This window comes from Aquarana catesbeiana, linkage group LG04, assembly GCF_042186555.1.
Source record: "Aquarana catesbeiana isolate 2022-GZ linkage group LG04, ASM4218655v1, whole genome shotgun sequence".
NCBI classification, from domain to species: domain Eukaryota; kingdom Metazoa; phylum Chordata; class Amphibia; order Anura; family Ranidae; genus Aquarana; species Aquarana catesbeiana.
In genome coordinates, this window is record NC_133327.1 from 98,220,410 (window position 1) to 98,234,206 (window position 13,797).

At 42.2% G+C, this 13,797-nt stretch overlaps 1 protein-coding gene across 3 annotated transcripts in view; it reads left to right on the forward strand.

Moving 5' to 3' along the window:
• KIDINS220 (kinase D interacting substrate 220) overlaps positions 1-13,797 on the forward strand; it is a 248,515-nt gene that overhangs the window by 103,589 nt on the left and 131,129 nt on the right. For all 3 annotated transcript variants that reach the window (XM_073625407.1, XM_073625408.1, XM_073625409.1), the window contains exons 20-21: positions 3,175-3,263; positions 11,252-11,396. In XM_073625407.1, the coding sequence (XP_073481508.1) occupies positions 3,175-3,263; positions 11,252-11,396 (234 nt within the window). The remainder of the gene's footprint in view (positions 1-3,174; positions 3,264-11,251; positions 11,397-13,797) is intronic.

Here is a 13,797-nt window from a genome sequence, read left to right on the forward strand (position 1 = left end):
TCTAAAAAAAATGCATTTGAAAAATTGCTGCGCAAATACTGTGTGAAAAAAAAAAAAAATGAAACGCCCACCATCTTAATCTGTAGGGCCTTTGATTTAAAAAAAATTACGTTTGGAGGTTCAAAGTAATATTCTTGCAAAAAATATATATTTTTTTCATGTAAACAAAAAGTTTCAGAAAGGGCTTTGTCTTCAAGTGGTTAGAAGAGTGGGTGATGTGTGACATAAGCTTCTAAATGTTGTGCATAAAATGCCAGGACAGTTCAAACCCCCCCAAATGACCCCATTTTGGAAAGTAGACACCCCAAGCTATTTGCTGAGAGGCATGTCGAGTCCATGGAAGATTTTATATTCTGACACATTGTTGCGGGAAAAAGACAATTTTTTTTTTTTTTTGCACAAAGTTGTCACTAAATGTTATATTGCTCAAACATGCCATGGGCATATGTCAAATTACACCCCAAAATACATTCTGTTGCTTCTCCTTAGTACGAGGATACTTTTTGGGAGCCTAGCTGTGTACAGGACCCCGAAAACCAAGCACCACCTTTGAAGGCTTCTTAGCCGAAACGCGTCAGTGTAGCCTGTACCTGTGTACCCATGTAACCCAATAAAGGACTTTTATTCAAGCGCATCCGAGTCGCCAGCCCTTTTCTGATTCAAGCACCACCTTCAGGCTTTCTAAGGGTGTACATTTTTGATTTCACTCCTCACTGCCCATCACAGTTCCGGAGGCCATGGAATGCCCAGATGGTACAACCCCCCCCCCCCCCCCCAAATGACCCCATTTTGGAAAGTAGACACCCCAAGCTATTTGCTGAGAGGTATATTGAGTATTTTGCAGCTCTCGCTTTTTGTACAAAGTTTTGAAAATTTAAAAAAGAGAAAAAAAAAATTTTTGTTTTTTTCTTTCTTCATTTTCAAAAACAAATGAGAGCTGCAAAATACTCACCATGCCTCTCAGCAAATAGCTTGTGGTGTCTACTTTGCAAAATTGGGTCATTTGGGGGGATTTTGTGTTATCTTGGCATTTTATGGCCTTCGAAACTGTGATGGGTAGTGAGGATGGAATAAAAAATTTACGCCCTTAGAAATCCTGAATGCGGTGCTTGGTTTTCGTGGCCCCGTACGCGGCTAGGCTCCCAAAAAGTCTCACATTTGGTATCCCCGTACTCAGGAGAAGCAGCAGAATGTATTTTGGGGTATAATTCCACATATGCCCATGGCATGTTTGAGCAATATATCATTTAGTGACAACTTTGTGCATAAAAAAAAAAAAAAAGTTTGTCATTTTCCCGCAACTTGTGGCAAAATATAAAATATTCCATGGACTCAACATGCCTCTCAGCAAATAGCTTGGGGTGTCTACTTTCCAAAATGGGGTCATTTGGGGGGGGGGGGGTTGTGTCATATTGGCATTTTATGGCCTTCAAAATTGTGATTAGGTAGTGAGGAGTGAAATCAAAAATCGACGCCCTTAGAAATCCTGAAGGCGGATTGGTTTTCGGGGCCCCGTACGCGTCCAGGCTCCCATAAATTGGGTATGGGGTATCCCCATACCCAGGAGAAGCAGCAGAATTTTATTTTGGGGTGTAATTCCACATATGCCCATGGCATGTGTGAGCAATATATCATTTAGTGACAACTTTTTGTAAAAAATGTTTTTTTTTTTTTTGTCAATATTCATTCACTTCATTCACAAAAAAAAATTCAATGGGTTCAACATGCCTCTTATCAATTTCCTTAGGGTGTCTACTTTCCAAAATGGGGTTATGGGGGGGGGGTTGTACTGCCCTCTGCCCTGCCATTTTAGCACCTCAAGATTTGAGATGGGCAGTCATAAACTAAAAGCTGCGTAAATTCCAGAAAATGTATCCTAGTTTGTAGACGCCATAACTTTTGCGCAAACCAATAAATATATGCTTATTGACATTTTTTTTTACCAAAGACGTGGCTGAATACATTTTGGCCCAAATGTATAACTAAAATTAAGTGTATTGGATTTTTCTTATAACAAAAAGTAGAAAATATAATTTTTTTTTTTCAAAATTTTTGGTCTTTTTCTGTTTTATATCACAAAAAATAAAAATCGCAGAGGCAATCAAATACCTTCAAAAGAAAGCTCTATCTGTGGGAAAAAATGACGCAAATTTTGTTTGGGTACAACATTGCATGACAGTGCAATTACCAGTTAAAGCAGCACAGTGCCAAATTGTAAAAAGTCCTCTGGTCTTTGGCCAGCCAAATGGTCTGGGGCTGAAGTGGTTAAAAGTTTGTTTCATCCATGTAAACTGATAAAGTCTGCTGGAGAGCTTGTGCTTATGAAAAACAATAGACTTGCTACTGGATCTTTAGATGAAAATAGAAGAATATAATAGGGCTGCAACTAACTATTGCTTAGATTAATCGGTTAATAACTTTAAAAAAAGTGTGGTGTATAATTTAGTTAAGATGTAAAGTTTTAAAGGTAAACAAAGCACCGTTTTGCACTAAAAAAAAAAAAAAAAAAAAAAAAGTTCCTGACCCTTTCCAAATACGCAGCAGCTGAAAAAAGCATAGATGTGAACTTGTCCCATAGGAAACCATGTTATTGAACTGTAGTGCGTTTCTGCAAAAAGCACCAAAAAAACACATAGATGTGATGCAGGTCTAAGATGTTTAGTAACATAATGGGGTTAAAAAAATAAAATTAGCCCTTTATAGTACAAAAAAAGCAGATAATCACTACTGTAAGGGGTTCATTTTTTTACTGTAGAACTGTGAAAGTGATATTTACAGTAGCGATTATTTGCTCTTTTTGTTCTATATAGGGCTCATTTGAGTTTTTTTAACCCCATTATGTTACTGGCCGATTAATCGATTTATGAAAATAGTAATTGATTAATTTCATAATCGATTAGTTGTTTCAGCCCTAGAATATAAGCCTAAAAAAGGAAAGAAATGCAGCCATCACATCTAAGAATTGGTAAGCTGCAATATGATTGTTGGTTTCCAATCCTTGTGGATCTACATTTGTTAGGCACTGCAAGGCAACAAGACTAACTTTTGTGCCACAGTGTTGTGCCTAGATTTTACACTGTTTTATTATGACAAAGTTGCCTATCCGTGGTCTGTCATGTTTCACATGGCTGAGATCATTTCCATTAAAATATACACCCCTTTTTTTCCTTTTAGGTGGCCACGAGGATCTGGACCGCAGGGTGTCACAACACAGTCTTGCCGAGACTGCCAAAGTTGGCAGCAAAACAACCCTAAACAGACGGGTAAGAGGAGGCGGCTAGCTTTTGCAGTCAGCTTTTAAGAGCCATTTGTGGGCTTTTCTGTAGTTTTCCCTGCAATATGACAAGCAAGACATCTGTGTTCTGTTTTAATTTTCTCTACATCTGAAATGTCCACCTGTAAAATTCCCAGAAAGGGAAAACACGTTAATGTCAAGAGATGGATGAATAAAACGCGTCTTTCCGATTCTTAAGTATGTTTGGAAAGCGAATCATTTCCCTACATGGCTGAAAAGTCAGTGTGTTCTCCAAATATAGGAAATATGGTGCCTGACCAAACTCTGCTGTTCCCATTACTTGTAAACCGGGCCAATAGCCATGCTGGCTAGATAATAATCCGTTTTACTCGGAATAGTGAAATCAGAATTGCGTTGGACTTCCAGAGTCTGATACCGAAGGTTTATTATATTCTGTATCCTGACTGTTTTAGAAAGGCAATTTTCACTGGGACATAGCCCAGGCTGTATTGACTTTTTCTTATGGCGCTAATAAAAATAAAAACCGCTAGACTAGAAACTTGGAAAATCAAAGACTGGCTGTCTACAGATAGTTTACTAGGAAGGAAATTTGTGATTTTGCAGGCTGTTTTTTTTGCCTATTTAGAACAGCTAATATTTTATTCCTATATAACTTGCTTAAGCTGCATGCCATGCAATTTTCACTTTACATTTTAATGGACATTAATATCAGACAACTGGGTTTATTTTTTTTTATTGTACTTCATGGGACACAGAGCAGCTTTAATAATTCTTACATCAGAGTTATGTGCCATGTACAGGTGATTAGACACTGGCAAGAATAATACAGGAATCCCCTTTTTCTGGCATAACCCCTCCCCTGTCAGGAAGGTTTTATTTATTTTTTTGTCAGTGTCCAAGGTGATGGTGTGCAGCTCTCTACACAATTTACTAGATTCTCAAAGGTTCCAACAGGGATCGGGAGATTGGTTTATCCAGATCCATACCTAAGGTTCTTGCTAAAGAGGATGGAACCCGGACCCCCGCACTGGATGTTGCCAGATGGCACTGGATCTGCACATATGAAACCCTGTGCAATTCTGTATTGTCTAGTGCTTGCAGTAGGGTGTTATACAGGTCCAGAGCTTTATTTACCTATTGTGTAATAATTGCACCTGGCAGGGCGGGTTTGACTCCCACCCCCTGCTCTTGCCAGAGAGTCCGGACGAATGATGTCACGGAGAGACGGAGTGGGCTTCAGTGACCATTTACTTGTAGAATGGGACGCAGAACCTCTCGGGTCTACACTGTGCTGTAAAAGCAGTGTGGCAATAGGGCAGAACAAGACACAGAGCAGTGCTATGGAGACTGATTTGATTCCTCAAGGATACAAGCAAGCCCATTCCCAAGGACACGTGGGCACATCCAGAGGGTGGCACTGGTAGTCTGCATGGTATCTCCATGGGCAGACAGCACCCAAATGCTCTTGCACTGAGCCCTCTTATCTGACTAGGGACTGTGAGCTAGCACAAATCCCATTTTATTCATCAGTTGGAATGCTATATGTCCAATAACCGGCAGAGAGGTGGTGACTCGGGTGGAATGGGTCCCAGTTACCACCATCAGTTAATCAGGAGCCTGGATGTAGCCCCCATGGATCAGTCTCTCATGCAGGGTCAATCTGCTTTCTATGGCTCTGGCCCCTTTTTCTTCCTGGTTACTCCTGCTACAACTGGGGCACCATTAGTCTATACATGACAAGGAGGCTCAGTCTGCGCGAGCGTGAATGATGCAATGCCACTGTAGTTAGACACAGACATTCTCCTTCTCCCTTCCCCCCATTAAGGAGAAAATTGTAGAGGACAATGCAGAGGCAGACGACGTGGTACCTGTGGATGGGAGGCTTAAGACTCCTTCCATGAGGACTCTGTGCTGAGCAACTCCAAGGTCAAATTTTGTCTCAGACCTTCATTCAGTTTCTCAGGAATGTGATGTAATGTGATCTGAAGCAGCTGCTTTTTGGTTTCTCTTCTTAAGAGATTCAGTTCCCAGGATCCATGGCGTTCTATGAATGCATGTATTACAAATAAAGATTATATAGAGAGGTATGCTTCCGAGTATTCATATCAAACTGATATGGTTTTACTACACACAGGTATCAGACTCTTGTAGCCAGCGGTCCCATACCTTGTTATATTTGTTTGGGCAACCTCTGAGATATATATGTGTGTGTATATAGATAGATAGATAGATATATCTATATATATATAGATATATCTATATATATATATATATATATATATATATATATATATATCTATATAGATATATAGATATATATATATATATATATATATATATATATATATATATATATATATATATAGATATAAAATATACACACAGTTCTTGTATGGCAGGGTATTATTTACTTCCAGTTTCCATTCTACTATCTTGAGAGGTGTTTGTCTCATCCATTTTTTGGCTATAATTCTTGGCTGAAAATAGTGTCTCATGAAGAAATATTTTTGTATATTTATCAGTTGTATCTGGTAATATTCCAAGGAGGCATTGTTTTGGGTCTAATGCTAGGGGTGAGCCCATTGTATCATGCACAAATGTTACGATTTGCTTCCACAAACATTGTATCTTGGGGCATGTCCAGATCAAATGGAAAAATGTGCCTGTTTTGAGGTGTCCGTCTTTCAGGATGTGATATAGATAAAATACTCCCTGCTTGGACCATACACTTGTGTCATGTATTTTGGTAAATTTGGGTAAGTTTTTGTTATGCCATATCAGCGTGTAATTGTTGCAATCGTGGAATTTTGAGTTTGGAAGAAGCTAAGCCCCATATTTTCCTGTAATGATATAGTATGGTTTGTCTATTTTCCCCTTGTTCCATCCCTCCTGAGCCCAATGCTATCCTGTATATCGAGTCTTTGGTGTGTTGTGCCCACTTTGGACATAAAAGAGCGAGGAATCTTTAACCATCCCTCTTACCTATGTGGAATAGCTGTGACAACTGTGATGCAATGTAATATAAAGTCAGGGAGAGCCGTGCTTCCCAGGTCAGTTGGATTCTTAAGAGTTTGCCACGCTAATTTGTGTCTGTTGGCTCCCCACATAAAAGGCTTTAAGAGGGCCTCCAAAGATTTGAAATGTTTCAGGGGTAGGTATACTGGGGTGTGCCATAGAACATATAGTATCTTGGGGAGTAGGACCATTTTAATTAAATGTATGTGTCCCCAGATCCCAAGTGGGAGCTGGGACCAGATCCTTACTTTAGTTTTAACCAGGGAGAGGAGAGGTTCTATGTTTAGGGAAATGTAATCTGCAGGGGATCTAGATATATGAATCCCTAGGTAATTGATGACATTGACTCGTTGTAATGGTAGTCTGGCTTGGGATTCTGGCGGTGGGAAGCTGTCAATTGGAAGAATTTGAGACTTAACCCAATTGATTTTCAACCCTGAAAATATTCCAAACTGTTTGATCGTGTAAAGTGCAGTATGTAAAGATGGGCCTGAATCTGCCAAATATAGTAACGTGTCATCTGCATACATACTGATTTTTTTCAATCTGTAAGCCCATTCTCAGTCCTCTGATCTCTGGGTTTGCTCGGATGGATCGCAAGGGGTTCTGCCGCTAGGGCATATAGCAGTGGGGATAGAGCGCAGCCCTGTCTCGTGCCTCTACTGAGGTCAAACATTCAAGACGGCCACCCGTTGGCTACCATCTTCGCTGTGGGTGCCTGGTACAGTAATTGTATCCACTTAATGTATTTGGGACCGAAGCCATAGCCCTCCAAGCATCTCCAGAGATACCTCAACTCCACCGAGTCAAAAGCATTTGCTGTGTCTAGAGTCACTACGACTCGTGATCCAACCTCCTAATGTGTGGCTTGTTTATTTATGTATAGTTTCCTGAGATGAAATTAGGTATTATGGCCAGGCATGAAGCCTGCTTGGTCTGTGTGTATTAGTGATAAGATGACCTGATGGATAGAACTTTGGCCAGTATTTTGATGTCAACCTGTAACAGGTATATGGGGCGGTAAGATTCTGGATATCCCGGGTCTTTTCCTGGTTTTGGGGGGTAATGCACAGGACTCGAAGAGATGATTGTTTGAAGCTAGTAATTTAGGGGTAAGTATTTTGCTATATTGGGAATAGAATTCAATTGGGAGTCCGTCTGATCCCGGGGATTTAGACCTGGCAAAACTAGCTATGGCTGTCGTGATTTCGTCCGTGGTGAGAGGTGCCTCCAGGAGGTCAATTTGTTCTTTTGTCAGCTGCGGGAAAGTGATCCCCTCAAGAAAGAGGGACATCAATTCCATCTCGGTGGGAGCTGTTGTTTTGTATAAGTCAGCAAAGAAGTCTCTGAACATGAAAGTTACCGTAGGTGGGTCTGTAATTTGTTGTCCTCTGGGGCCATGTAATGGGGTAACCACCGTGGGGTCTATCCTCACTATGTACCAAGTACGCCAATAACGTGCCCGCTTTCTCCCTATGTTCAAACATTTTTTGTTTAGAGAAGAATAGTTTTTGTCTTTCTTTTTGAAATTGGAGTTGGGTGACTACTCTAGTTTGTAGTTTAAGCATGTTAGCCTTTGCGGGAGTCGGGGTGGTGGCAAAGTCTCGCTCAGAGGAGGACAGATCCGCTATCGCCTTATCAAGGGCAGTGGCGGAGTCTGCCTTAATTTTATTGATACTTGTAGTTAACGTTGAGCGAGCGAATAACTTAAAGGAGTCCCATACTGCAGAGGGTGATGCTGAGTTGTCATTCTCCGCAAAGTATAGTTTCAATTTATTCGCAAGCTCATCATCCTCTGGTAGGAGTGAGAGCCAAAATGGGTTTAAATGCGAAGTGCCCATGGACGGCGAAGTGCCATCTGGATGATCCCCTCAACATGAGTCTTCACCAAGGCTATCACATCTGCATATTGTTTCTTAAGGAATGTGAAGCACGCTTAACTTTCTTGCGCATGCCCCTCACATTCCACGTAAAAAATTTTAAAGATGCCATGGACGGAATTTTTTGGAATCAAATAACGGTCATGTTAGGCAATTTTTCCCCTGTGCGTGTAGCACTTAGGTTCTCAATACTCAGACATGGATTTAGCAGCATTGTTTTACATAACATATATGAACATTCACATAGACGTATTTCTCGAAGTGTTACCTGTTTTCTGAATTCAGTATGCATAATCAGGTTCAATAAAACTGTAACTGAATTAACTCCCTCCCCCCTCCCTGCCCTGCACCCTTCCCAACTGGTGCGGGCTTGTTCCCTTAACTTGTGTGTTCCAACTGGGAAATACTCTATCTTCCAAATTACGTAGAAAATGTAGTACAACTAGTCTCTGGATTCTGAATAGGTCAAGGGATGTCTCCCATATCAATAGGTTAAGGTGAACCAAAGTTATCCGATCCCCCTGTTTTCTACAAAAGGTATTGATCAAGCTCCAGAAAAAACTCCAGCAAGCATAATAGCGACTCCCAGTGGTGTGTGGGGCAAAGTCTTGCTGCACAATGCATGTGACTGGTAGGACTCCTGTATCTCCGGAGCTCCTGTGGTCAGCATGGTCTGGGGTAGTATGTAGGGTTCCAGTAATGTAGTGGGTAGGGGTAATGGGACTCTTGTATAGCAAGTGTCTGGAGTTTGTGTTCTGTACTCACATTGGTGTATAGCTGGTTCCATATCGCATGCAGGAGCTTGCTGTGTGGCACGGGACGTTCCATGTCCATAAGTGGGTAGTTCCAAGTAAAGTTCCATGCGATTTCAGGGAACAGTACAGTTATGTGATTCTGGGAAACAAAAAAATAGCACTAGAAACGATTGTGAGCACAAAAAAGTCTGAGCTGTATACCTGGGGCTTGATCAATCAGCTCTTTCAGGGATAGCACGGCGCTCCAGCCAGGAAATAACTTCTTCCGGATACTCGAAGAATACTCGAAGAATACTGCACGGCCGTCATGTTCCACTCTGAGGCGGGCAGGGAAGAGCATGGAATATTTATAATGTTGATTCCTCAGCCTGCGTTTGGCCTCCATAAAGTTCTGGCGGCGGCATTGTACCTCTGCTGAGAAGTCTGGGAAGATGGCCACTTTAAAGCTGTGTTCCGGCCATAATATTTTTTTTTTTTTTTGAGATCCTAACAGTATTACAACACATAACCAATAATCATATAGCATTTGTTTCCTGTTCTATATTGTAATCATTTTTAGAACTTACTTAATATCTTGTCCCTGCTGTTGTGGCTGTTTCCATAAGTATGGGCATGTGAAGCCCAGTCGATATTTTTTCAATGGATTTCCTGATAGAGGTGCATGCTGGGTAACCAGCATGCACGTCTCAATCTCTCGCATGTGCCATTAAACGTCTGCCGTAGTGCCGATTGTTTGTATAGTTGCAATGGGCGGCGACGGAGGAAGGTCCCGCCCCATTGTGATGACAACTTAGATTCCTGTCTGGAAACAACGTGATCTTTCAACACCGTAAACCACACAGACTCATGGGAAATGATGTGTCATCATTTCCCAGGAGCCCAGGCGAGTCAGGAAGGGAACTAGGAGCACCGCGGAAAGGGAAGTAGGCAGATAAGGACGACTGCCTAGCAACAGGGTCTTTGAAGTAAGTAAAAATATTTTTTAGCAAAAAATTTAAAGGAGACTACTTGTGTGTGTGTATGTGTGTGTGTGTGTGTGTGTGTGTATATATATATATATATATATATATATATATATATATATATATATATATATATATATATAAATTTTTTTTTTTTTTTGGGTGGACCTCCGCTTTAACATTCCCCACTGGGATATTGCCTTTCTCCCTTGCCATTCTCAGAGCTGCATCTCGGTCTTTATAGTTAAGGAGTTTAGCTATCAATGTGGGGGGGGGGGGGTCTGGCTGGCATGCGGTGTGCTCGCTCCACTGCGAACATGGGGGAGAAGGCTTCTCTCCTATAGGTGGTGATTAGGAGTTGTTCTAAGAATGTGGTAGTGTCCTTTCTTTCAGTCCCCTCTGGCAGACCTATAAGGCGTAAATTACATCTTCTCGGCCTGTTCTCCATGTCATCTTGCTTAGTGAGGAGTTGGTGTATTTGCTGTTGCATGCGGTCTGAGGATGTCTGTAGGGGCGGAATGGCGTCCTCCACTGTGCTCAGCCTAGTCTCTGTCTCCTTCACCCAGTCTGAGCTTTTGGAAGTCCTGCCTATTAAGGGAAATGTCCAGAGTGATCGCTTCGAGCAGTCTGTCAGTGTCACCTGCCGTTCGCGCCCCCCCCCACCTTCTCAGGAGTGCCATCTTCCTCCATGTCTTCCTTTTCCTGTCTGAGGTACTGTTCAAGTTTGGCCACCGCCGTTTTCTGCAATTTTGTCGGTGACATACCTCAGTGGTCTGGGGTGACGTTTTATGTGTTAATGCTGTGTGGGGTGATCCAGAAGGCTGCAGGGTCTGAATACAGCGCCAGCCGGAGGTTCGGGTGTACCAAGATGGCCACGGGCTCCGGGAGTAGGCCGAAGCCGGGGACTTTCCTGAATGCGGCGGCCGCCGTGTGGGAGATCGCCGATCCGTTTGGGCTGCCGTGCGGCTGAAGGCCTTTAGAGGTTAGTCAGGGAGTATGGAGAGTCCCCAGGTAGGTTTTCCAGGTGGATGCTGGATTTTGTGAAGTGAAGGATAAAGTTTTACAGGAGTAATGGACGGAGCTCAGGGCACACACGTCCTACTCCATGCTGCGTCAGGCCACGCTCCTGGCCTTCCGTTTTTACCTGCCTATTGCCCATTTCTCCTGTAGGAATAACTTTAGGTTACTTACTATCCAGCTGTGTACATCATTGGACTATGAGAAAAAGATCTTATGGCGAGTATCAAAATGCTGTTTTTTAGCTAATGTGTTACCTTAAGCAGTAGTTTTAGAGGGGGAAGGTGCAGCACAATCCCTTTTACTGGTACCATGCATTTTTTTTTTAATTTTTTTTCTAACTTTTCTTTTTTTTTTTCCTCCTAGGATACCTACAGAAGACGTCACGTGCAAAGATCGATTACTCGACAGATGTCCTTTGACCTTACCAAACTATTAGTGACAGAGGACTGGTTCAGTGACATCAGTCCCCAGACAATGAGAAGATTGTTAAATATTGTGTCAGTTACAGGTAATGAAGCGAGGGAGTATCGGAGTGGGAAAGTTTATTAAAATAGAATGTAACTTTATTGCCAAACTAAACCCAGTAGTTTAAAGTGGTTGTAAACCTCTGACATAAAATTTGAACAAAGCATATCCCTTTATAGTGTGTACATGTTTCAATCCAGAACATAAAGTGTTATTTCTGTCTGCTGCCTCATTCTTCTCCTATCAGCATGAGTCGCTTATGACAGGCTTTCCTGACACCAAGAGAAAAATGGTGACACGGGAGGGAGCTCTGTGGCAGCCTCAGTTCTGTTCCTATGTGCTGTGTGAAGGGGGGGTGTCCATCCCTTCCCTTCCCTTCCATCAGCTTTCCTCTCCTCTCTGAGCAGAGTTTAACTTCAGCTCTCCGCCCTACGCGTTTTGAAAGTTTATACAAACTGTAAAAAATGTTGGACTTTGCATGGATGTACATAAGAGAAGACTGCAGTTAAATGGGTACAGCGTGTGTAGGAGGATTTGTTTCCTCTATTTGTAGCACTTTAAGCCAATCGCTTCACTGTAAGGGTTTACAACCCCTTTACAGGTTTCCCAGACAGGTTACGTTCAAGGCATGCTGTGGATGATAACTGTCACAGTCGCTTGCACTTTCAACCAAACTGTCAAGTCCTCAAATGGGCAGTGTCATAGCTGATTACAAGTGCAGCAGCATCAATTGTAGAGCAAGCAAAGGCTAATATGGCAGCTTCCCTGGCTGTAAGTTATAGGAGTGTTTAGTTCCACATTAAGTGAATGATGCAGCCGTATCTTTTCACATAACCCTACAGACATTCAAAATCAAAGTGCCAAGGAGTAGAGGGAAAAGGCTGATAATACTGTAAAACTAACTTTATTCCTTGCTCCCCCTGCCACCAACGCTCTTCTCTCTTTGACTCCCCAGTTTGTGGGCAGGTCTTTGCCATCTTCACCAACAATGCAGGACTTTTGGTCCTGTATTGTATGTAATGACCTCATAGTGTAAAAAGACCTTAGCACTGAGTTTAGTTTCTCTCTGCTGCCTTATTCCTCTGTTACCCACATTAGTCACTTTTGACAGGTTGTCCCTTATGCCAAAAGAGAAAAGCTGGTGTGGAGGAGAGCTCCAGCACACAGCATGTGATTTACAGAATAAGTTGTGTTTGTGTAGTGTCAGGAGGGGTGTGTGTTCCTTCCTTACAATCCATCTCAGAGCTCACCTCCCTTACCTGTGCAGTGTGTAAATTCAGATCCACACCCCTGCTTTGTGCTGATGAGACATGTTGACAAATTCGGTGTGTTGTAGGGGGCTGTACTGAACAAATGGCTGCTTATAAACAGGTACAACTTGTGTAGGAGGATTGTTCGTCTCTGTGTATCTACCTGAGGGGCCAGTCACTTCACTGGGTATGTTCTATTTGTTCTTCTCTCCAGTGAGTGCTAACCAGTTGTACTGTCCTTTCCAAGATGAATGGCGGGTGTGCAGAGGCTCAAAGACAAGTTGGGCTTATTCAATAAAGCAGCAGAAACACCATAACAATGTACCCAAGCTTCCAGGTTTTTTTCAGTAGAATAACAAACATATTATACTTCTCTGCTCTGTACAGTGGCTTTGCGCAGGGATGCCCCAATCTTTCTCTTCTCTGGTCCCCCCACCAGTGCTCCTGGTGCCTCCCCCTCCTGCCGGGTTGTTTACGTGTGTTTAGACGCACAGTGCGGCTCAGCCTTGCCCCCCCTACTCTCTGCTCACAGGTTTTGACTGATGGAAGCAGGAGCCAATGGCCCTCGATGCTCTCAGCCAAGCTTGTAAGAGCCAGGAGAGGGGAGAAGAGCTGCCGAAGATGTGCACAGTGCTGGACTGAGATTCTTCATAGAATGCATGAAGGTAAAAACCCATTACCTTTACATCCACTTTAAGGAAATTTTGAGTTCTTTCCTTAGCAGTCGGTATGTATCAGAATGTAACATAGAGGCAAGTTAGTCTGTATTTTCAAACTCTGGAGTAAAAATGAAATGACTGGCCTTAGCAGTGGACCATGGTAACATTTTTTATGTATTTTTCCTTCAGCTTTCAGAAGACAACTCTATTATTTCTTAACAGATCTATCGAAGGCCAGTATGGTCTGTTTTTATCCAGTACAGCAATGCAAATATCAGCACATATGTATAAAGTTCCGTAATCCATAGTAACCAACCAAATTTTAGTCCGGTCAAATCAGTTAAGTGATTATTTTTCACTGGTTGTTATAGAATACGACAGTTTAAATATTGTTGTGGTGTTTCTATTGCTTTATTGAATAAACCCAACTTGTGTCTTTGAGCCACTGCACACCAGCCATTTATCTTGGAAAGGACAGTACATCTGATTAGCACTCACTGGAGAGAAGAATAAATAGCCATTTTGTTCAGCACAA